The sequence below is a fragment of the Gekko japonicus genome, unplaced genomic scaffold (assembly GCF_001447785.1).
Source record: "Gekko japonicus isolate JY-2015 unplaced genomic scaffold, Gekko_japonicus_V1.1 scaffold695, whole genome shotgun sequence".
Taxonomy (NCBI): Eukaryota; Metazoa; Chordata; class Lepidosauria; order Squamata; family Gekkonidae; genus Gekko; species Gekko japonicus.
In genome coordinates this window covers 616,772-642,810 of record NW_015159731.1, presented here as the reverse complement: position 1 = coordinate 642,810, position 26,039 = coordinate 616,772, and the positions used below count along the sequence as shown (strand labels likewise).

Genomic DNA, 26,039 nt, shown 5'->3' with positions numbered 1-26,039 from the left:
CTGAAAGCTTTATCATCTTTGCAAACACCTACACCGATTTTTAATCTTCGGAGGATTTTAGTTAGTTGGCTCCGCCCCAAGTGTAGTTAGGTCTTTTTTATTCTCTGGGCTATGCCTGGGTTTTATATGTTTACTGATTGTGACTATGTACTTGTCATATTTTATGTCAATTTTATGTACCTATTTCACCCCTTTTGTATTCTCTTTTGGTCAAGACTTCGGTCATATAGACCCGTAATAAATTGAATTGAATTATAGCATACAAATCCTGAAAATGTCCACTGTGTAGGATACTGTGGCAAACAAGGCTGCTGGTGTGAGTGCCAAGAATACAGTGACTGTGATTGAAGAAACTGGTATGACTGCGAAGGTCTGTACAGAGTAGCTGTACCTGCAGTCATGCCAAACGAATGAGCCGTCCGCTTGTTCTTCTTAATCTGTGATTTAAAAAAACACCACTTGACGAGGCAAGTAGTGTTGTACCCTCAAACAGAAGGTCCTCCATCCTCTGTCAAGTGTCAAGAGACGCTTGTAGAATGTGTGGGACGTGGCCAAGCAGGCCTTCTCAGTACCAGCACTGAAGCCATGGCTCTGGAGGAAGAGTCAGCAGCATGTCTGCCTGTGTTAATCCGCTGTTTAGATAGATGCAATGTCTTCGTGTGTAACAGTTTGGCTAGTAGCTTCTTATCCTCAGGTAGCAGTTCTATATACGCAGCCATCTTCTCCCAGAGGAATAACTGGTATCCTCCTATATCACACCGTAGTTGGCAATGTGAAGGTTGAGTGCAGCAGAAGAATAAACTTTCCTGCTAAGTGCATCAATTTTTCACCATTCCCTATCAGCTTGCAAGGAATGGGTACCTGAGCATTGTTTAACCTGCATCTCTTCGGTTATAAGAGATGAAGCTGGGGGATGGCTAAACAAATACGTATGACTTTCTTGCTGCACTCTGTACAGGTTTTCCACTTTTTTGGAGGGGGCAGCCACGTTGGCTGGCTTTTGCCACAGAACCTTGGAGATGTTGACAATGCTTTCCAGGATGGGGAAGGCAATTATGCCAGATGACTCTGCATAGAGGTTTCCCAAGATCTTATCTTTAGATCTAGGGTTGCTGGAGGTCCCTTCTATGGCCAACGATTTTGCCATTCACATCATTTGTTCTGCACAGAGGTTCAAAGCCTCAACAGGGGACTCCGGATCTGAATCTCCTATGGTGTCATCAGGGGATGGGTACAACTGCAGGCCTGAGCCCAGATCAGAAGAAGAATTGGCCTCTCAACACTCCCTCTTCCTCAGAATCTGAATGTCCCATGAGGGGTTGGTTACAGACTACAGGGGCGTACCAAACTGGTGGGACTACAGTATCTTGGTTCCATGACAACATGGGCCTCTGTTCTGGAGGTACCCTTTGAGACTTCCAATCTTCCCATTCTTGTAGTCTGTAAGAGGGGAAATAGTATAGATACCGTTGCCACAGAGGCGGCGGCATCAAACATTGCCACGGTGCTGGTGAGGATGGTTCAGAAATTCAGTTCGTTGGAACCGCCAATGCACCCTTGACAGGCTTGATTTCCCCTTCAGAGCATGACTACATCACGGAGCCACAAGGTGAAACATTTACGGTGGAGGGATTTCCGTCTGTTGCACAGGAACTGAGGGCAACTTAGCTGGAACCGATGAGCTGCATGATTCCGTGAGTGTCTTGGAACGGGCACAATCTTTTCCCTTGTGTTTTGATTTAGAATGGGCTTCCTTAAATGTTGCTTACGATGAACACTGCTCAGTCAAACAGGCAGGTGGTTGGACCTGACACTTTAGATCTGTCCCTGGAACCGATGGAACTGCAACAATCGAAGGTGGACTCATAAGGTGGTCGGTTCTAACTGGTGATTTCAATGGTAGGGACTGACTATGCTCTGCCAGAGTGGTTATCTTTGCTGCCGGGCTATTAGAGCACAATAGCGCTTTCTCCCATAGGCTCGCCTTTAGCTGCCCTGCTCTATCTGAGCAGCCTTACAGGTTAAACTGAAGACAAATTTTGCACATGGCTATATTATCGGCCTCACCAAAACAGAAAAAGCATAGTAGGTGCTCATCCAAATGAGTCATTCTCGTATTGCACTGTGTACATGGCTCCCCCTAGAGTGTTGAATAGTACCAGATTAGCTGTAAGAGAGCCTCCGGTGGCTGGTCTGTACAAGCGCAGTCCCAATGTGGGGCTGCACAGAAGATTGAAGCTGAATATAAAGATATGAACCTCCCAACTTCTGCAGGATAACATTTGTTCCATGGATAAAAGAAGTATTGTTTAACTTTAAGATCTGACTATACAAAGGAACTTGCCTTATATGTAAAACAACAGTCCAGTGGCTCTTCAGACACTCACAAAATTTATTTCAGCAAATGCTTTTGTGAGACAGAGCTGACTTCATCAGAACATAATACACTGGACACACAGGTCAGTCTCTGCATAAAAGGATCGTCAAATGGACACCCGTCTGACATTAAAAACCAGAACATTCAGAAATCAGTGGGTGAAAAGTCATTCTTATCCTATAAAAGAACTTTAAAAGAGAGAATCCAAGGCAAAATCATAATATCTTTCATAACTCACCCCTTACAAATGTGTTCAGCTACACCTTTATAACTTTCTAACAAGACCTGCTTTTCACATTCTACCCTGCACTTTTCTAGACCATATTTTATGTTAATCCTCTTTGAATAACTGGCAATAGTTAGAAGTGGTTCTCACCTGCTCTGAGTGTATTGATTACTCTTTTCATTGGATCTGGCCTCTCTTTGCAACATTTCTTTTCCTCCTCCATGTTTCTGGTGTTTGAAGCCTTAAATATAAATTCACAAGCATGCGACTCGCAGGGACTTGCAGGGGTCACTCCGTTTCCCCCTGAATCCCCTTGTCCACACTATTTCCTCCTTGCATCCTCCTAGTAGTCCCATATCATCTTCTTTTTCCCCCCGTATTCCTGCCCTCTTTCCCACTTACCATCCGACCTTTCTTTTATTTTCCCTCCCACAATGTCTTCAGCTTTCTTTATAGTCTATTTACTTCATTTATATGCCACCTATCTCCCCAAATGGGGAACCCCAAAGCAGCTTAAATCGTTCTCCTCGCCTCCATTTTGTCCTCACAACAACCCTGTAAAGTGGATTGGGCTGAGTGTGCATAACTGGCCCAATGTCACCCAAGCAAGCTCCCATGGCAGAGTGGGGATTTTAACCTGTTTCCCGGTCTGACCCTTTAACCACTAACCACACTGACTCATTGCTCTGCGGTCTTCCCTCTCCTGGCAGTCTCTTCCCAGGAAAAGTCTAGGCAAGTTGCAAGAGCTGTGTGCTAACAAGTTGCTCTGGTGAGTGGTGTGTTGGCTATCGCTAGGCTTGGCCAAGTTGTGCAAGTTGTGGAGGGTGCCACTGGTCTCAGGCGAGTTGTTTAGCACCCAGTTGTAGCCACCGTTGCTTTGCAGTAAGTTGCACAAATTGCATGGCAGCAAGTTGCCCAATGGTTGCTGCTGGTCCTGTTCCTGAAGAGCCTTCCCTCCAGGGAAGCATGGAGGTGAGCAAAGGTGGACTGGAAGGCCAAAATAGTGCTGTAAAGGGCCCTGCTCTTCCCTTCCTCCTACACCTTTTAGTGACAGAAACCAAGGTTTGAAAACTAACAGTATTTTTGTGGCAACCCCCACAATGGTCACTAAGATTTCAAAGGGCATCCATTTCTTACACAGGATCTGCTTCCCTGATTTTGGGGGGGGGGGTCAACCTCCCCACAATGTATTTTTTTTTTTACATTTCAAATTTTTATGCAAACCTGGGGTGTGTCTCAGGTTCGCAGAAAGATGTGCCATGTCTGTCGATGGCTCTCATCTCTGGTTTTAAGTATCCACAAGTGGGGACACATTAACAATGAGATATATGGACTGTAAACTAGCATCCCCTTCCCTCTCTCCCTCTCCATAGGCATCTTGTTCAGGTCTCTTGGAAACACTTCTGCCACAGAACTGGGTGACTGGATCCCACAGGAGGGTCTCCAGAGGCAAACTGCTGTTACTCAGGGCCCGGGAAGGTGGCCCTTTGCTCCAGAAAGCCTGACCGCCCCCCTCCTCTCAGCTAGAGAAGCTGCAGATTTGTCTCTTTGGGTCTCAGGGGTGCCAGGAAGGAATGTGGCTCTGCAAGAGAAATATTCTTTCTGCAATGTGAGGTCCCTAGAAGGACCCTTTAGTGATGCTTAGTGGAGAGCCAGCTTGGTGTAGTGATTAGAGTGTCAGACTAGGATCTGAGAGAGCCGGGTTTGAATCACCACTCATGCCATGGAAGCTTGCTGGGTGACCTTGGGCCAGTCATACTCTCTCAGCCTAACCTACCTCACAGGGTTGTTGTGAGGGTAAAATTGCAGAGAAGAGGTAAGCCAGTTTGGGTCCCCACTGGGAAGAAAGGTGGGATATAAATAAGGCAAATAAACTTTTAAAAAATCTTTGCAAATCTGCCCTGGGAGAGGTGTCTCTCCCAAAAGAGAGCTGACTGCAGCCACTCTGTGACCCACCTGAGTTTTCCCAGAATTACAGTTTCCTTCCAGTTTGGTGTAGTGGTTAGGAGTGCGGACTCTAATCTGAGAGAAATGGGTTTGATTCCCCACTCCTTCACAAGCAGCTGCTGGTGTGACCTTGGGTCAGTTACAAGTTGTTTCAGAGCTGTTCTCTCAAGCGCAGTTCTTGAGAGTTCTCTCTCAGCCCCAACTACCTCACAGGGTGTCTGTTGTGGAGAGGGGAAGGGAAAGGGATTGTAAGTTGCTCTGAGACTCTTTTGGGTAGTGAAAGGTGGGGGTATAAATCCAATCTCTTCTTCCTCTTCTTCCTTGTGTGGCTGTTGAAATCAGTTCAGTTTTGTCCTGGTGCTGTTATATAGCATTTCTTTATGATCGTTTGATGCTCTGGTCTTGTGTGATTTTTGTGATGCCACAGACTCACTGCCTTGGATTGATTTCTGGGACTCACTGGGATAGCCAAGGCTTCCTATATGTTTATCCACAAGCCAACCATAGAGTAAGACCTTTATTAGAGCCAACCAAAATGTCACAAAGTAGTGCCAAGCTTTCGTGGGCCCCAATACTGTTTTATGTTGGATTTTAAAGCAAAAAAAAAGTGGGAGGTTTTGGGATGCAATAGAACCCTGTGCTTAAATGGAGCAGAGGAGGTATGATGTAAATGGCAGGGGTCATCAGGGGAGTTGGGGGGGGAGGTAGTTGTGCATTTTCCCATATTATGCAAGGGGTTGGACTAGATGACTCTTGAGGTACCTTCCAGCTCTATGTTTCTGTGGACTGGCCTTAGGAATATATACTTCATGCACCTGATGAAGTGAACTGACTCATGAAACCTAATGCTGGAATAAAACTTTTGAATCTTGAAAGTGCTACTCGATTCCGGTTTCATTATAGTGCTGCTGCCTAACATAGTTGCCTTATTATTTGTGAATTTTTCAATTATAACCTGCTTTTTTCAGCTGTATGATACTGTAGTAATAGCTGATTATGTCATCATTTCTCATGCTAACTCTTGTTAACCAAGAGCTCACGGACTCTTCAACTATCAATGATCTGTTTGCTTAAAGTTATTTTAATCTTTGACAGTTAATTGAAAAAGTTAGAGAAAAGTTAGATGAATCGCTTTTTAATAGAGGTTGAGTTAAGATTGGCCTTATCTTGCATTGTCAGATGTAACTCACATGCATCTGCTGATTGGCTCATTTGCACTTGTGTTGATTATTTCATATTTGTCAGGAACCAATAACTTATTTAGATAGTATCACATGATTATGATCGAAAAGATGTAGAAAAAAAGATAAGACTGACATTTTTGTATAGATATGCATTACTGTGATAAGCAAATCAGATTTCACTGGATGGAAATTTCAGAAGAGGATTAAGCATGATTTCTGGGTGTGTGTGACTTGGGTTTGCTGATAATCCCTAAACGCGGTGAGACAAAAACCTGAAAAATATTACTCACTATAACATGACTGAGCAATGTTAGGAACTTTGATAATTTCAGCACTTATTTTTACAGTAACTGTAGGGGTAATTTTCACATGCCTATACTTATTACTGTCTTGCATAATAAAGAGGACTTTTTCCATTAAAAGAAAAAAGTCTCTGAGTATTTTTGGTCCTGTTTGCTGGTTATAGTTCAAAGAACAGAACTCACAACTTATTTCTTTGTATTACCAGATTTAAAGGTTGATAAACAACCCTTAATACATAAATTCTGGAGACTGCCACTAAATGGTTTGAATAAGCAAAGACCTTTTCAAAATTGTTTAATGCAGATTCTCTAGTTGGATGTGAGAGTAATAATAGCCTGTTACAGTACCATGCATACAAAACTGCTTCCACAATATTTTGAGTTAGCATTAATCTGCTTAGTTCAGGCAGCTGCTCTTTAACAAACATCAATATTTCATCTAGGAAGACCCTCTCATGGAAGAGGAGAAATAAAAATGTCCAACACTTCCTGTCTGCTCTGAACCTTGCAAGCAAAATGCCCTAAACACAGAAAGGTTCAAGGTTTAAGAATTTCTCTGCTTCTTTACTGATGCTACAGAGGCTTTTTCCCCACAGCCTCTGATAAGGACTTCTTGCAAGAAAGAACAAAGTACATATTGTTTACCTTCATTTCCCCATAGTGTAATGGGTTCTGAACATCACTGGCACGTATCACACTGACACCAATATCATTTCCAGTTGTCATTAGTCCCTTAACTGTCACTGTAGCAACATTTTGGTTAGATGTAGACCAAGTGAAGTTGCCGCTTCCACCTTGAGCCTAAAACCATAAATGAAAAAGAAATCAATCAGATATGATTTTATTAGAAATACACTGAGACATGGATACCATCCAATTAGCTATTATAATACTTATTTATTTATTTCCTTCAATTTATATCCCGCCCTCCCGCAAAGCAGGCTCAGGGCGGGTTCCAACCTATAATAATCTGCTGAGTGTGGATGTACATCATAAAAACAGAATAACAAAATACATACAATAAATACAATAAAATAAGTACAACACTAAAATAAATTATACCTCAACAGACACATAAGAGCAAATTATAGGGGGAAGGAGGGGGGAGGCAATTGAATTGGATACCCGCTGCCTCAACTGAAGGCCTGGCAGAAGAGCTCTGTCTTGCAGGCCCTGAGGAACTGTAGAAGCTCTCGCAGGGCCCTAATTTCTGGTGGGAGCTCATTTCACCGAGCAGGGGCCAAGGCCAAAAAAGCCCTGGCCCTAGTTGAGGCAAGTCGGATATCCCTAGGGCCAGGGACCATCAGCAGATGTTGATTTGTAGAGCACAATGCCCTCCGGGGCTCATATGGGGAGAGGCGGTCTCAAAGATATGCAGGCCCCTGGCCATATAGGTATAGGGCTTTAAAGGTAAGAACCAGCACCTTGAAATGGATCCAGTATTCAATAGGCAGCCAGTACAATTTGTGCAGCACCGGGCGGATGTGGGCCCACACAGGCAGCGACATCAATACCTGTGCTGCTACGTTCTGCACCAGCTGCAATTTCCAGAGCAGAGTCAAGGGCAGCCCCACATAGAGAGAATTACAATAAACTAGCCTGGAAGTGACCATTGCATGGATCGCTGCAGCCAGGACACGAGGGGCAAGATATGGGGCCACCTGCCTGACCTGCCTCAGATGGAAAAGGGTTGATCTGGCTGTGGCAGTGACCTGAGCCTCCAAAGACAATGAGGTATCCAGGAACACTCCCAGGCTCTTTACCTTTGGTGCCAGCACCAACTGGGCCCCACCAAAGGCTGAGAGCCCAATGCCCAACCCTGGCTCCCCATGGCCCAGGACCTTCGTCTTTGATGGATTCAACTTCAGTCCGCTCTGCTGTAACTAACAAGCCACAGCAACAGTCCAGATGTTCAGGGGCAGAGTCCGGGCAGCCGTTCATTAGCAGGTAGATCTGGTTGTCATTAGCATAAAGGTGACAGCCCAGCCGGTATCTCCAAATAATCTGGGCAAGGGGCTCATATTGAACAGCATTGGGGAGAGAATTGCACCCTGCGGCACCCCACATTCAAGTCGTTGTCACCGAGACAACTCCCCCCCCCAGCACCACCCTCTATCTCCAACTTTGGAGAAAGGAGGCCAACCAGTGTAAGGCTAGTTCCCATATCCCCACATCAGCGAGGTGGTGGGTCAACAACTCATGGTTGACTGTATCAAATGCTGCTGACAGATCAAGGAGAATCAGCAGCATCAATCTGCCTCGATCCAGATGTCTCCGGAGATCATCTACCAATGCGACCAACACAGTCTCCATTCCATGGGCAGGACGAAAACCAGACTGGAAAGGATCCAGGATATTAGCATCCTCCAAGAACACTTGGTGTATATAATACAATTCTAGCCTGGAACTGTCAAATCTAGGGTTGCTTAAACACCTGCCAATTCAGGTAGCTTCTGATTCACCAGTGGCAATAAGGTAGCCAAATTATCAATGGGGTTGTTCACATTCATTTGCCGGAACAGGCTATTCACAACCATCACAAGCCAACTCCCTCTTGATGAGGGATCAGCTAGGAGCTGGCTTCTGATTTCATGCTAAGGAAATTTTTGCTTTGTAATCAGCAAGGGGGGGGTCAAGACTGGCTTCCATTGATCATGGGGATCAGCTGGAAGTTAGGTACTTCAGATCTCCCAACTTCAAAGCTTTGCTGTGTCCCAGACTTTCTGACATGCAGCAAATTGGGATGGTGATCAGAAACCCAGATGACTCCCATTCTCTTATCCGTATCCCATGCTGTCAAGCATGGACTGTAGAGAGAAGATCACTCTTTTTCTTCACAGTTGAGCTAGGATACAAGAAACAGACCACATTTCTTCTTCCTACCCCAACCTGTCAGCTTGGGCTGCATAGAAAAGATTCTGCTCTTCTGCAATGGAGAGATTAGAAGCATTGTTTATGTCCTCCCACTCAGCTTGGAGGAGATGGAAGACAAACACTCTCCTCTCCTTTCTCTGTTGCAATGGAGAGCTCAGAAAAGTTGCTTTGGTTTCTTTCCCCTCAGCCTGGAGGGAAGGTAAAGAAACAATCCATGTCTCTTCTTTCAATTGCAATGGGAGAACAGAAGCTAATCTCTTCTGATCTCCCACATCACAGGCCCCTGCCACACGCAGGGGAAAAGGCGCTTGAAGGCGCGGCTTTTAAAAGCCGCGCCAATGTTGACACGGCGCGGCGGGATCTCACGGATCCCCCGGCCGCGCCGCCTTTTCTCCCCGGCGCGATCAAACGCCGGGGAGAAAACACGCCCTACCCGGGGGCCGGCCGAACTGCGCATGTCCGGGCATGCGCAGTTCGGATCCGGGCCGGGGTTGAGCCGGCGCAGGGAAGCGGCGGCGATCAAACGCCCCAGTTGCCGCGCCACTTCCCTTTAAACCACCTAGATAGGTGGTTTAGTTTGGTGCGGCTTATCCCGGGAAAGGGACAGTTCGGCCACGGAAGCAAGACGCTTCCCAGATGTGGTGGTGTGATCGCGCCGGTTTGATCCGGCCCCGAACTGTCCCGCTCCCGGACCAAATAGCCGCGTGTGAACGGGACCACAGTAGAGCAATTTTTCTGAGGGGAGGGGGATCAAAAGCCCATTTCCAGCTTATCCCCCATCAGCTGTGAGTTAACTTCTGATTCCTCCCTCCACACCCACACACAGCCTTCCTGTGTTCCAGCATAAGAAGGCTAGGGAAGTAGTAGAGGAGCATAAACCAACTCCCATCTGATACCCAGATCAGATGGGAGTTGCCTTCTGATTAACAGGCAGCTACCACCTCTTTCAGCAGATGTTGCTTGATTAGAGCTGAACACATCCTTTATTGGCTTATGGTCTGACTGTGAATGGAGAAAAGGGTATGTTCGGCTGCAAACCAGTGGGTTCGTTAAAAAAAAATCTGTGGCATCCCTAGTCAAGTCAGAAACAGAGGAAAGAATTCTGTTATACCAGAAACATCAACTATCCTCCCTTCACTGCATTTTATTCTCTCACTCCCTTGCACATAGACGTTTTGTCTGTTACTATAACTGCCACCCACTTCACTCCTATTGCTTATCCCTCTGCAAAAATTTTGATACTTGGACATATCTCAGTGATTAATAGTGCCTGTAGTCAGCATATCATTTCACAAGTCAGCACACAAGAGGCTCAGCTTATAGAATTGCTGTATTTTTTAGGACGCTGATTAATTTCCTGTTACTGAAAGCCAAAGACAGACAACTGAATGATTTTAAGTCTCAGTACAGCTAACCTGTGTACTGCTGAAAGTGTTTTCTACCAATGGGAATTGCTGCAAAGTATAAATGGCAAAAGGGGGCAAAGAAAAGAGTGAAAATTGATTTCTTGCTGTCATTGTGTCTTTATTTTTAGCCTTAAGGGGAGGTTAGCAGTGTATATTCATGGCTCCAGAAACTCATCAGAAGTCGGTGACTGACAACAATGAAGAGTACTTTTATTTACCATGAGACTCACAGAGGTCTGTACCACTTTCGCACATTACAGTCTTTGTCAGACTCTTTAAAGATTCAATTTATGTATCTTCAGGTCCAAGTCCTTTCCTGAAATCAAACCTCAGCAGCCTACAGAAGATGTTCGAGAACTTTTTCGGAAGTTTAGCTTTATTTTTGTGGACTAAACACAAAAACCAAAATTATACTTTCATAGCCTGAGACTTTGATGAATGACCTCATGCACTGAGCAGCAAGATATCTTGGTATGCTATAGATACCAAAGATGCACATCATCTGCTTCAGCTCTGTAGTCACATAAAATCTTGACATACATCTTCCCCACCACCATAAGAAAAAAACTGGCAATGTAAATCTAATCTGTGTAATTAATTATGGGAAAGAGAAAAACACTAATGGCACAATTCTGAATCATATCCATCCACCCTCTCTGCAGTGCTCCTGTATGCTAAATTTCCTCCTGGGTATCTTGTGGAGAGCTGCATACACTGAGAAGGCATACAGAATTATTTTTAAAACTAGCATGTTGAAGAAAGCGGGGGGGGGAGCGGCATGAAGGGGAAAGGCATTACTTTTAAAAAATTTTAATTAAACATTTTTCTCTTATTAATCCATTAAATAACTCAAATATATCCTAAATCTATTAATACAGGTGAACATATGAAGTGGAGTACTTAAACTGAATCAGACCTTTGGTCCATAAAGGTCCGTATTGTCTACTCAGACTGGGAGTGGCTCTCCAGGATCTTATGGAGAGGTCTTTCACATCACCTACTGCCAGATTTTTTAAACTGCAGATGCTGCAGATTGAACCTGGGACCTTCTACATGTCAAGCAGATGTACTATCACTGAGCCATGGCCCTCCCATACTATGCCGTTCATGCAGGAAGCTTTACAGCAATGCATTTGCTTAGTTTAGCATCAGCTAATTTCTGTAGCATAAAGAGCCTAAAAAGATAAAGCCTCACCCTTCAGTTTGAAAGACCTGAGCAAAGCTGTTAATCATAGGACTTTTTGGAGGTCATTAATTCATAGGGCGCCATAAGTTGTAAGTGACTTGATGGCATGCAACACCCAGAAGGATCCTGCAGGTAGCTTGTGAATCAAATATTATTATAAATAGTACAGAAATAGAGCAAGATACTTCATTTCCTCTCGCAAACTTTAATACAAGGCAACGTTAAACGGCCTGATTTTTCAGAGTGATTCAGATTTATCATATAAAATGTCAGAGACATTTTACAGACATTTCAGTTTTATGGTTCAATGAATTAGCAGATCTGCCCACGTACATATTTCAGTCAATGCAGGTATATAATTTCTGTGGATCAAGACAATTAACTTTCCATTTGTTATTACCATGGTATCATTCTTGATCCAGCAATGGTCGCTTGGTAACTATACAAGTGGGAGTGGGAGGCTTTCTAAAGGGGAGAAAATCCTGTTTGGTTCTTCAAAGCATTTGTTACAATAAAGTATTAGGAAGGGACTGCTCAAGAGATCAGAACTTAGAATGTGACTTTTACCTCAAGCAAGTGCTTTAATTCAGGAGATGGATTGAAGCTTGTTACAGAGGAAGTAAACATAAATATTTATTGATTGATTTAAAACATTTCCATGCCGCCTTTCCACCCCCAATAGGGTCACCAAGGAGGCAAACATCAAAACATTTCAACATTAAAACATCAGGGCATTGAAACAGCATTTAAAATATAACTATACATAAAATTTTCAAACAATTGACTAAAACATACAAATACACATCATAATGCAATAAGGGAGGAGGGCCAATAACAATTAGTGGGGGAACACCAAACCAAACAAAAAAGGTCTTCACCCACTGGTGGAAGATGATGACAGGAGACATGTGAATCTCCCTGGAGGTAAAGTTCCAAAGTTTGTGTCATGACCAATAAAGCTCTTTCTTCGATTGCCACCCATCTAACCTCAGATGGCAGGGGCACCTGAAGCAGGGCCTCTGAAGATTACCAGAATGGATGGGTACATTTATATGGGAGTAGGCAATCCTTAAGATACACCTAGAACATTTGTGCAACTGATGCACAGGGTAAGAAACATAGTGTTAACTCTGTGCTTTAGTGAAGGGAATCAGTCCACTATGCAGCACAATTTTATGGATGTTTACTCAGAAGTAAGTTCCACTGTGGTCAATCGTGCTTGCTCTCAGGTATGTGCACATAGGACTGTAGCCTTATCTTACCAATTATTACAAACTAGGAATAAGGCCCATTGTGGAAATAAATACAGCGAGCTCTAGAAAGAGGCTTTGGGAGAGTGCCCCGGCCTTGAGAACTCAGCATCAATTTGTTGTGGCAACCTCAGCAGGGTATAATGACACAGAGTCCACCATTTTCTCCAGAGGAACTGATCTCTGCTACCTGAAGAGCAGTTGTAATTTTGAGTGACCTCCAGCCCCCACCTGGACACTGGCAACAATGGTTCCGCAGGAGGAAATGGTTGGTTTGGAGGGTGGAGTCTATGGCATTGTACCTGAGGTCCCACCCCTCCTCTAACCTCACCCTCTCCAGGCTCCACCCCTCAAGTCCCAAGGAATTTTCCAACCTGGAGTTGGCAACACTATCTCCCTCCCAGCCAACCATCAATCTACCTTTATCTGCCCTTTGACTTCAGCTTTCCATCTCCTCCCCCCTCCCTTCTAGAGAGCAGTTGTAATTCTGAGTGATCACCAGCCCTCAGCTGGAGATTGGCAACAATGGTTCCCCAGAAGGGAATGGCTGGTTTGGAGGGTGGAGTACCTGCTGTTATCTGCCCCTCACTCTTCGGCTTTCCGTCTCCCCCCCGCCTGCAGCCTTTACTGTGCTCCGAAGCCCCCACTCTGGTTCCAGGCTCCTCTGAGTAGGCCCAGAGCACCCTCCCAGGCCTTTAGTCCTCCCTTTTGGCCGAATAATAGACATGAGGACCAGGCAGAGTGAACAATGAAAATAGTTTATTTTATAGGAGGTCAAACAAACAAGGTACAGAATAATAACAATAAGTGAGTGAAAAGAAATCAAATGCCCTAATGCATCTAGATATATACTGTCCCTAGATCACTATCCAGTGACCTTAGACTACTCACCCTCCCCTCAGGATGAAGGTTTCTTCCCCACAGCAGCCTCAGTCCCTTAAGGCTCTGTTCCTTGGGAAGAAGAACAGCTTTCCCTCTTGTACCAGTTCCTATATTCCCCAGCCCTCTTCTTCCCTATTGGTCAAAATCGGCGCCAAAACTTATAAAGGCCTTCTGGGGTTTGTAAGCCCAGTCTCCCTTACTGCTAGCCAGGCTCCCTGGGCCTAGTAGGCCTCTGGTGGCACAGCCCAGATCATGACAGGCCAAAATAGGTGTGGAAAGGGCCTTTTACTGACAGAACCTGGTTGCCTAGCAACAGGCACTCAGGAGAAAGGACAGCTGCCAGCTCTGATTAGGGAAATACCTGGAGATTTGGGAGGTGGATCCTGTGGAGGGCAGCACTGGGGGGGGGGTGGAAGGACTCAGCAGGGTATAATGCCATAGGGTCTAGCCTCCAAAGCAGCCATTTTCTCCAGGGGAACTGATCTCTGTCATCTGGAGATCAACTGTAACAGTGTGAGGTCTCCAGGTCCCACCTGGAGATTGGCAACCCTAGGGGAAAGTCAGCCACACAGCAGGGGGTTGAAGAGAATGATTTGACAGCCACTGGCCCGCCTCGGTAGCCAGCCAGCTATGGCGGAGATAAGCAGGAGAGAGCCATTTTCACAGTTTGTTCTGATAGGAAAGTGGCCAAGTTGGCAGTGGGCGGGGGAGGGGGTTACACTGAAAGTCTGTGACTAGTCTGAAATCACAGCTTCCACAGCAAGAACCTGGGTCTGGCAGACCCTGCTCTGAAGCCTAACTGCTATGCCTAGGGTAGCCAACCTCCAGGTGGAGCCTAAAGGTAGCTGGGTAGCACAACTGAACTCCAAATAACAGATCTCTCTCCACCCCACCCCCCTGGAGAAAATAACTGCTTTGGAGGGTAGACTCTATGGCATTCTGTTCAGCTGAGGCCTCTCTCCTCCCCAAACTCTGGCTTCCTTAGACACAGAATATCCAGGAATTTCCCAACCTGGAACTGGCAACCCTAGTCAGGACTGGCTCCAATGAGTTCCTCACAAAGGCCTGGAAGGGTTTCCTTCCTTTGTCTTTTTATTGACAGAACCAAGCTTGGTTGCCTACCAACAGCCACTAAGGGAAAAGTTAGTCCCACAGAGGAGCCAAGCAGGAGAAGTGTATTTGTCAGGAGAGACAGCTGTTTAAAAGTTATTCTGACAGGGAACAGTGGCTGAAGTATGAGTGGGTGGGGAAGAGGAGCAGACCCAGCATCTAGCCAATGGCACGCGAGTACTCTTGAGTGGCGGCTAGCGGGCCAATGGCTGATGGAGCGTATTGCACAGCCAATGGGAGAGCTGGAAACGGCCAATACGCTAAGAGGATTATTATACAGAGATAGTATTTAGCACAGAAAATACTGTTGCTGTGATGGCACTGAAAGATGAGTTATATGAAAAGGGCATATTATGAACCATAGTAGGTAATGAATAGTAATGTAAACTTTGTGAATTCAAGAACCATACAGGACCTTTATGAACACATGAATCTGCCTTATCATAACTCAGAGTATTCGTTCATACAGTTCATTATTGCTATCTAGTGGCAGGACTCATCAGGGTCTCGGGCAGAGAAGTCTTTTGCGGCTCCTAATACCTTTGACTGGAAATACCAGTTATTGAACTTGGAGCGTTCTGCATACAAAGCATGTGCTCTACTGCTAAGTCACATCCCCAACCCACTGGACCTTTCCTTATACATAGATACATCTATTTTTGAATGTGTCCTTAAAATTCACACCCTGCAGCTATGTACGGATAGAGGAGAATGTTGCTACAAATTTGGGGAAACCACTTAGAAGAAACTATTCTTTCAATTTTGACTTGAGTTGGAAAAGAATGCATACCATTAACTTCAAAATGTAAACAGTATTATTCCTATGAGATAAATTAGCTTTATTTTTATTTGACTTTTATCTATACAGTTTTACAAGAAAAGACCATAAAGTATTTTTTCTGATTTTTATAGGTATGTTTACTACATATTTCTCTTTTTGTGAAAAAGCATTTTTATAAAGAGCTGAACACTTTTGTAAACACTATCAAAGGTTTCAACAAATTCATACTACTTGTAAAAATATATATGTAAACCAACAAAACCTTCCTGGACTAGCAGTTTGTTTTTTCCTCAAAAAAGTTTAATCAAAAGATGGTTCCGGTTAAACTTATTCTTTGGAAATGAAGGAAGCATGAAAAGTGCAGGAGAAAAGTCATGGTTGGAAGATCTACCATAAATAATGCTATGGCCTTTGCCTTCCAATAACAACGTTATTGCTCTAGTGAATGAAACAGAGGAAGTGAAGTATGTCAATGCTGTGCTCTAGGGGCCATGCTCATTCTTTCCCAAACGTATTCTTGGCAGTCAATGCAGCTGCTAACTTATGGAACCTGGATGCATCAAACCACAAGCATTTTTATCTGTTTTCTCTTTGTCAATTTCTGCTAGCACAGGTTGTGTTCTGCAATCATACTTCGTTTAGAGGAAGGCTCCTGAATTATAAGTGTGAGCCATAAAACAAAATGCAGCGTTTAAAACAGCAGGCACCCACCTGCTGCAAAACTGTAAAAAAATTGCAGTTTCTAACGGAAATATGATAGCAGCTTCGGAAATATGATAGCAGCTTCAAAATTTAATAAGAATCACAAGGCACCTAATAGCGAAACTTGACTGTTTTCTGCATTTAAGTGGCTCTTAACACTTACCTTTATTGTGTACTGATAGGCTCCTGCTCTTGGCTGCCACGGAAATGTCAAAATGTTTGGTGAAAGGGCAATGGGGACATAAATGTCTATTTCTTGCTGGTTTAGTACAGGAACAGGTAATGTGTGCACACCTCCATCCTATCAAAAATAAGTAGCATGCAATCATTACACATTGTTCAAATTTTAAAGGATACTGTCTAGGATATTAGAAATTTACAAGGTAATTAAAGGGGAGGAAAAAGACCTTGTTTCTGGATATATATATAATTGTCATGGCAGGCTTGCTTCCAAAACATTTTCCTTGTGCTAAAAGGAAGGATGATAGGAAGCAAGAGGAGAGGCCTGATGAACCACACAATCTTTTTAAAAAAAACTTAAATGTCAAGGAAACAATGTCACTTCTAGAAGAACCAAACTTTAAATTTGCCACTCCCAGTGGTAGAATCTGAAAAGATCCCATCCCCCATTCAGATGATAGAAATAGGCTGGAAGAAGAACAGTGCAATCCTGTGCATGTTTAATCAGAATAAATACCACTGTGCTTAATGGAGTTTACTTTCATGTAAATGCACACAGTATTTGCAAAAGAAATACCCTTACTGAGGCATAGCAGCTTAGGACCCTGATTAGCCCAGTACTTCCCTCACCAGGGTAAAACTGGAAAGCCTGTAAAAGCTCATTTTACCACACAATATTGTGGGTACAAAATATAATCCTATAAAGTTTTATTCAGAAGAAAAATCTACCAAATTCTTTTTATTTACTTATTTTCCACACTGTGATTGGGTCACTGCACTTCAAGCCACCAGGAATACACATATTACAAGGAAAGACTGCTACATATTTGTGCTCAGGAGATGGCATTTTTTACTAATTCCATACTAAAAATACACTGTTACACAAAACCACTTTCTTCTAAACCAGACATTCTTCCCTATGCTGTAAAAACATCTTCATTCCTAACTAAGAAACAGTGTTCATTATCATTATCCAAGTAAATCAGCTGACAAGCATCTCAGATTGTTTGGACCTGTCTTGAAAGATCTGCAGCACTTGAAGTGCTACTTTATTTCATGAGGTAAATTGTTAGCAAGGTGTCTGAGAACCAATGAGTGGGATCTATAGTAAGATGACAATTTCAACTAATTACTCCTCCCACTGCAGACCATCCTCCAGCTATTACTCAGGGTCTGCTACCCCACAGCATTCTGTAGAGATCAGTGGGCTGCAGTGGGAGGGGGAGAAACAGTGTTCCACTGACAGAAAATTTAAATCTGGCCCTAACCCCCTTGCATTAGGGATTCTTCTCCCCACGATCCTACCTCCATATGTGAGATTCCTTTCAATCCCCAGTGATAGACATGACTTTATGCTTGCTAGATTAAACAGTTTTCTGACTGCAGAGCAAAAGGGTTGCTTTGCAAAAATGCCATATTTGTACAGGTTATGCAATTGTGCTTCTGGAGCAATAGAGACACTTGAACATCTTTTACTATTCTGCCATCTATGAACAGTCCCCAGGTCCCTCTGAATTACCCCGATTCTGTTTAAATATCAACTTCCTCTGGAACCCTGGGTGGTATCTCCACTATTGGCAGATTCTGATCCAGAAATAACCCGCTGTGTTGCAAAATACCTGACAGTCGTGATCTCTCTTAAACACCAAAGAATGTGCCTGTTAGCTATAAATGAAATGATGGCCTAGTCTATATGATCTAATGGGCTCTTAATGTATCATTAATTCCAGATTCCGGAGATTTTAGCAGAAAGTTTATTTTATTTCACTCATATATTGTTCATGTTTATTTATCCTATTGGGATATTTTATTTTCTATTTTAATACGTATCTAAAGTCTCCTATTTTGCGATATTTGTAATCTTGTGATGGTTCTTGATGATTATATAATGTATCTTTGGATCTGTTTTAATTGTTTTATGCAATATTTTATGTTGTTATAATTCTTAACTTTGCTGTGGTTTAAGGTTGAGACCTTTGGTCAAATGAGCTAATAAATAATAGGAAAGGAATCTGGATCTAACCTACAGACGCAGGCTGTGGGAGCACACTGGAACTCTGTGCTGTCCTAATGTTTCATCAGTTCATTACAAGAATATTATAGATTACTATTACTGTTTCATATCTCCTTACCTTTATCAGTCCAGCTTTCTCCTAGACACATTATTTTCTGTGTGAACAGTGGAATTTTATTTTATCACTGATGGAACTTTCAGACATGCAATCTTTAGTGCAGCCTACAGCAACACAGTTCCAGAAAAGCTTTACTACATTAGTGAATACACCACTTAAAAATACGTCATGGTGATCTGAGCAGGACTTTTACAAATCAGCCATAAATTCATTGGCTTGAAAATGTTCCATTAGTTCCAAAATAATTTACGAATGGGTCACAAACATGTAAAGACAATTACCTATAAGTAAATCTCATTGAAATAAATGTGTTTATAATTGAAGTGTAGTATATTATCCAGTTTTGCTGAAGTCTGCAAATATTTATTATCTGCTTTGAACCTCCAGCTACTATATTTTCAATTTTCTACTTCAGATAAAATGCTTCATATCTGAAACGGGTTTTTCTTTAAGCAGACATACCTGATCCACAATAGATGTTAATGAAGCAGTAATAATAGTTTGGCCTTCCCTTATTGCTTTCACATGGTGATACGATCCATTCAGAGAGGACTGCAGAACTGTGAAGTATTCTTTTGCAAAGTATGTATCAATCCTGACATTCTGAAATTAAATAGGCAAGTGTGATTACTGAATATCTTACTGAAAATATATATTCGGTATTTCTGATGTTGTGATATGGAACCATTTGAAATAGTGTTCCTGTCACTTTTAGATCATGCATTACTCTTCTTGTTTTGGTACAAAGGAACACTGAGATTTTAATTGGTCACAACGCTGCTGAAGAACGTGACCAGCAGCAACTGAGCACCAAATGAAAACACGATGGAAGGGAACCCATTCAAACTATGCTAGTTTAGAGAACTAACCTGGAATGGGTACCTTTTGAAGCTTCCAGCAACCAATTTGGTTTTTTACCTCTATACTTCTATAATATATACTCTGCATCTAATAAAAAAATCTGCACCTAAGTGGCAAGACAATAAACATAAAAACCAAACAGCCAAACTGAATTAATTAATTCCTTCCTTCCTAAGCTCTCCGATGTAGCCATACTGTGATGCCAATTAAGAGCTCTAGCTTGAAAAAGCCCTGTAATAAATGTTAAATCAACAAAACCTACTGGCAAATATAAAAACTGGAATATCAAAAGTTCTTCCCAGATTCTCATTAAGGGTAACCAGAGTGTAGTTCCCTTGCTTAAGAGTGGATCATAATGTTTGGCTAGTCCACTGCTACCTTTTAAAGTGCACAACTGGGACCCATATAAATTCACTCTCCAATATATAAATTCCAGTTTCAACTTAGGTTATTGCTTAGTAATTAAAATATAAATACAAATACTTTAAAAAGTTAATTTTGACTACTCACATTTCAAGGAATTAAATCAGCTTTAATCTTAACACTTAAAAGTCAGTAATAAATGACTACTCACATTTCAAGGAATTAAATCAGCTTTAATCTTAACACTTAAAAGTCAGTAATAAATCACAATTTTGACCTGACTGCATTTCAACCATGGTAGCATCTTTTTACTTGCCCTATTTTTGTTCTTTTAAACAGTAGTTTGACACACAAAGGAATACCTATTTACATAATTTACAAGACAGGGTAAGTGAAAAAATGAGAAGAATGTGGCAACTTAAATCCTTCAATATATGACATTTTAATTAAGCACACATGCTTTAAAGCATTTATAAGAAACCATATACCTGTATTTTACTTACATCCGACAAATACACCTTATTACCAGATTTATCATATACTTCAATTGTTATTTCATACAGCCTTTCTGTTTCCAGGACCCATCTGTCCCCAGGGTGAATTGAAAATCCTATACAGCAAGAATGCATTGAGAAGCACATATCTTATTAGCAAGCATTAGAGTACTACAAAAAACCCCTACAGTACTGTTGAAAAGAGAATTCTAACATTTATGTAGGCTTAGATTTTGGCTTAGTAAGAAAATTCTGCAGATTATCAAATTACTTGATGAAAATCAGTTATTCAAACGACAGGTACTTATTTCACATTCCTAACTAACTAGTTGCAAAAGGGGAAAAGGGACTTCAGAGCATGGGGAAGTAAAGAAACTTATTTAACAATGAAATGCTCAGGGTACTAGGCATGCAGAAGTCTTAAGTATGAGAATGTAATTTTGGTCATGCAGATTTCAAGACTACCCCCCATACACTTGGCATTATATGACTTACATATCATTTTAAAGTAAAGGTAAAGGTTCCCTTGCTCGAAAGCCAGTCGAATCCGACTCTAGGGTTGCGGTGCTCATCTCCGTTTCAAAGCCGAAGAGTGAGCGCTGTCTGAAGACGTTTCCGTGGTCATGTGGCCGGGATGACTAAACACCAAGGTGCACGGAACGCTGTTACCTTCCCACTGAAGTGGTACCTATTTATCTACTTGCAATTTCTTGCTTTCGAACTGCTAGGTTGGCAGGAGCTGAAACTAGAGACGGGAGCTCACTCCGTCATGCGGCACACTCAGGTCTCAAACTGCTGAACTACCGACCTTCCACAGCCTGCAGTTCAACGTCTTAACCACTTGAGCCACCGCAGCTCCACACATAAACAACATATCATTTTACTATTGTATAAATTTATATATGAAGTTATTTTATTTAACTACTATTGTTAGAATTACACGTGGTATTTAAATATTTTTCCCCAAAGTAAACAAGAAAAACTGACAATTTAGTATTTAACTACTATTGTTAGAATTACATGTGGTATTTAAATATTTTTTTCCAAAGTAAACAAGAAAAACTGACAATTTAACACTAAACATGCAATACTAACCTAAGTATCCTGGGTCCACAACATAAATACTACCATTTGGTAATTTAGAAGCACCCTGCATACTAATGCTTGGAAATCAGTCAAGGAACAACTATTCCAATAAAGATTAGAAGACCCAGAAGTTTAGTTTAAAGGTCTTTTTTTAAGTTTAAATAAAATTCATGACATTTTTTCATACTTGTCAAAGTGAAGGAATTAAAATAAAGAAAACAAATAGCAATACTGCACTTAAGGCAATATTCACTTGTGAGGCCATGTCATATTGTTCATAGCCACTGTGGTCTAATTCACAGAGAAGAGGCCTCCAGGTGACTGTAGCAGTAGCTGTTAAACTTGTCAATACAGGCATTCTCCAGGTTCCCTTGCAGCCGCTCTCAATGCCACTGGTCTGTATCCTATGACTAAACTCAACAAAGTCTGAAGTCGTCTTCCACCCTAAGGAGCCTTTCTCCAATTTATGTTATGCTGCTGGCATAAGAGACACTGAAGCTGGAGGAAGGCTCTTTAGGCTGGATACAGGCCTCTTACATTGACTTGTCCAGCTTCTTCTAATGGCAGAGAGGAATAAGAAAGTCACAGAGACCTGCATGTTGCTTTCTGTTATCTGAAGAAGCTAGCTGTTACTAGGCAGCATGCTACTGGGTGGACACTACTTTTGGCAGTTGATAGAACAATCACCAAGAGGTCTCTGAACACGAGGTGAGTAGTTCATAGACTACTGCATGAATCAGAATATTAAATTTATTCAGCTATTAGGCTGAAGTCAGAAATCTGTTGTTCTGAATAACACAATACAGAAGGATATTTTTGTGGTCAAGTACGATGTTAGTCTGTCCCCGCTGCAATGCAGTAACCGTGGATGTTGCCTGATCCAGCTTGGCAATGGGCCAGGCTGTATCTCCCTCAGGGCTGAATGTGTGGTTCTGAAGTCGCAGTTCGTACTGATCAGAAGGCATCATTAATTCTGTATATAAAGTAAGAAAGCACAACAACCAGAAACAACTATAAGGTATCACTATTTGGATCCTGGTGATTCACACAACAATAACACCACAACCACTGATAAATTAGAGTGCCCAGCACATATTTAAGAACATTTTAACAAAAACCAAAAACCAACAAAACTTAGTTAAACGCTTCACTTAGCTTGGATGTTTTCTTAAGCATAAGTACTCAGGTAAAATGACAAAAATGCTTATAAGACACGAGTAGTATAATGGAATTCAGTTTTTTTAAAGGACTACCGAAAAGCTGAACCCAAGACCTTTTTTAAAAAAAAATTGTTTAAAACAATTCTATGTCACCTTTACACCCAAATAGGGTCCCCAAGGCAGCAATCATTGAAACATTAAATCAGCATTTCAAATAAGATATATATAAAACAAATGTAGCCCCACAATACTTGTGGGGGGGGGGATTCCCTCAACCCCCTCCCTTTCTAGCCAGGCCTACAAGTAGCACAACTTCCAGTTCTATGCCTCAGCTGCCTGCAGACCTGGCATGACTCCCAGGCTGCACCACCACCACCACCACCAGCATGCCCAGTGCAGTTCCTGAGCTGCAGCAGCATGGCCGGTGCATCTCCTTGGCTGCAACAGCAGCATGCCTGGTGCTTCTCCCAGGCTGCACAGATACTGCAGAGCCCTGGGATGTGTAGGCACCACCGCCACCGCTGGGCCCAGTGTAGAGCCCAGGGCTTTGCAGCCACCACCTCTGGACCCAGCACAGCTCCCTGGCACCACACCGCTGACAAAGTGTGTTCTGTGTGCTTGCACTGTACTTTTTGAGGGGTTTAAGCCCCCATATATTTTTTGTAGTTTTCAGATTTTCCTGAACATCTGGGAAGTCCCCCAAGTGTGCAGAAAGTCCTGTATAGCCTGCATGTGGTCCCAATCTGCTGATTTAGTTCCGGTCATGGGTGGTTGTTATGTTGTTACGGCAAAGGATAAGATGGTGACAGTTATCGATGCAACGAACATAACATTAAGCAAACTCCAGAGCACGATGGAAGACAGGAGGGCCTGGTGTGATGTGGTCGCGAAGAGTCGGACTCGACTGTGCAACTGAACAACATACAAAAACAACAGAACCAGGGAGGAGGGCCAATAAGAGTTACTGGGGGTATGCTAATAAAAAAAGTCTTCACCTTCTGGCATAAGACGATAAAAGAGGGAGACAGACAAATATCCCTGGACAGGGAGTTTCAAATGTTTGGTTGCCACAATGTTTGGCAGCACACCCTTTCTAGAGTTGCCACCCATCCAGCCTCAGATAGCAGGGGCACCTGAAGCAGGGTCTCCAAAGGTGACAGAGTGGACAGGTAGGCTCATATGGAAGAAATCTTTCAGGTATGTTGGCCCCAAACTATATAGGACTCTAAAGGTTAATGCCAGCACCTTGAACTGAGTGTGAAAATAAATAGAAACCAGTGTAGATGGAAACAATTGGAATGATACTGTCCTTACTCCAGTCAACATTCTGGCCACAGCATTCTGTGCCAGTTTGGTGTAATGGTTAAGTGCGCGGACTCTAATCTGGGAGAACCGTGTTTGATTCCCCACTCCTCCACTTGCACCTGGCTGGATGACCTTGGGCAAGCCATAGCTCTGATAAGAGCTGTTCTTGTAGGAGTTCCTGTCAGAGCTCTCTCAGCCCCACCTACCTCACAGGGTATCTGCTGTGGGGAGGGGAAGGGAAAGGAGTTTGTAAGCTGCTCTGAGACACCTTTGGGTATTGAAGGGCGGGGTATAAATCCAATCTCTTCTCTTCTTCTGTACCAATTGTAGCTCCTGAAGAGTCTTCAAGGGCAGCCCTATGCAGAGTACATTACAGTAATCTAATCTAGATGCTACCAGGGCACACTTCACAGTGGCAAGATCTTTCTTATCCAGGAAGGGCTGCAGCTGGCTCACCAGACAAAGCTAATGAAACGCACCCCAGCTACCTCTGACACCTGTTTATCTTCATTTCCTGTTTAGCTTCATTTCCATTTCTTTAAAATTATCATTGTTACTAAAGGCATTTACTTCAATTTCATTTGTGATTCACAATATTTCTGCCAGTTCCATAAATTAGGGTATGCGTAAGTGTTTAGCGTTTTTCACATTTTCAGGCGTATAATCTAGTTTCCACAATTACTTTCCCAGTCATGAGATCACTCTCACAAATTTTCCCTGTCTCCTAAGGAAGTAACTGGAACAATATCTTGAACAAGGAAACTGGAAAAAATAAAAATTGTAATGGCTTAATGATATTAAAGAGGCATGTTACATTATCAGAAAACCTGATAATTAAAAAAAGAAAAAAGAAAAGAAAAGCTGATAATTGATTGTGAAACAATGTGTTAGAAATTCTCACATTATTTCCAAAGTAGTATGGCAAAGCCATGCTCACAAAGGCAAACTTTAAGAACTGAAAACACAGAATTTTAACTAGTTTGTGATTTGTTGTAAATGAAGGATGGGCAGTGGTCTGTTAATCAATGAAACAAGTAAACAAAAAATAAATCCCACTAGGCACCTGGGCACCCGTAAAGTAAATCTGTGGATCCTGGTCTCAAAAGATTAGGTTCTGCTCTTCCAGTCATAGCCATGGTTGGTTCCACAGTTATGAAGCTCATGGGCTTCCATTTAAGCTACAACATAGCATACATCCAACACAGGTTTCTAAAGAGAATAAAATCAGTCAACCCCCAGATATGACACCCTGAGCTATTTGAAGGAAGGATGGGACATAAATATGTTTTAAAAAGAGCACCCTCTGTTTTAAATGTTGTTAGTCATCTTGAACCATCGGGGTTGTGTAAGCTTAATATGCAAATAGGTTTAACTAAAAGAGAATCACAATGTCAAAATACACTACTCCAACCTGCTAGTGGTAAAGGCAAATCCTGCTACTTCAAGCTACAACACAGGTAAGTCTCACTGATAAGAAAGAGAAAAGAATTACTTTTTTTGTTGAGACAAACCACACTGGCTATTATAATATCAGAGCACGAGTAGTAAGATAGCACTCAGGTCGATATGAACCTAATGAAACCTTTGGAATATATAGCAGAGTGAATACTGAATGAGACATCCAAATGTGACAGGCAACATCTTGCAGACTACAAATATTATTGCAGACCTACAGTGCTATCCTAACAGCATTACACACCTCTAAGCTTACTGACTTCAATAAACTTAAAAGAGTATAAGTCTGCTTAGAACTGTATGCTGATGTAAATTGTACTACACCAATATAACAAGTTTGTGAACACATAGGGTGGATTTGTGTTTCAGTCTGCAGCAGATTTTTTTACATCTAATATGAAACATCAAAGTTGGAAAAACACAAACCTGTAATCTTCCCTTGCCTTATTTTCTGAACTTTGTATTGTACTGACATTCCTACCAGCAGGTAGATATCATAAGCTGGATTTAGAAGGATGTTTTCCAAAATGAACAATCTGACTTCCGCAGCTCGTACATTCTTTTGGTAAAAAGAAAAATACATGTAAATTAAAGTAATTCTCAGCATACATGTATATATTTACAAAGAAATAATAGCTTCATAAACCTTCATGAAATTATCTACACATCTCCAGTCACCATCCTCAACATACCAAACAAACCACTGTCTACAGCCAAGCTCTACACTACAGCTACATCTGTTCCAATCCCTCAGACAGTGATTCTCACCTGCAGAT

At 42.3% G+C, this 26,039-nt stretch overlaps 1 protein-coding gene across 1 annotated transcript in view; it reads right to left on the bottom strand.

Annotated features, from left to right (window-relative positions):
- The window catches only part of NUP210 (nucleoporin 210kDa), a 148,948-nt gene that overhangs the window by 89,648 nt on the left and 33,261 nt on the right, over positions 1–26,039 (bottom strand). Inside the window, exons 6-12 of the mRNA XM_015428914.1 lie at positions 25,690–25,822; positions 22,148–22,316; positions 21,353–21,420; positions 20,267–20,373; positions 19,002–19,142; positions 16,391–16,528; positions 6,682–6,837 (exon numbers count right to left, since the gene is read on the bottom strand). Of these exons, the coding sequence (XP_015284400.1) occupies positions 6,682–6,837; positions 16,391–16,528; positions 19,002–19,142; positions 20,267–20,373; positions 21,353–21,420; positions 22,148–22,316; positions 25,690–25,822 (912 nt within the window). The remainder of the gene's footprint in view (positions 1–6,681; positions 6,838–16,390; positions 16,529–19,001; positions 19,143–20,266; positions 20,374–21,352; positions 21,421–22,147; positions 22,317–25,689; positions 25,823–26,039) is intronic.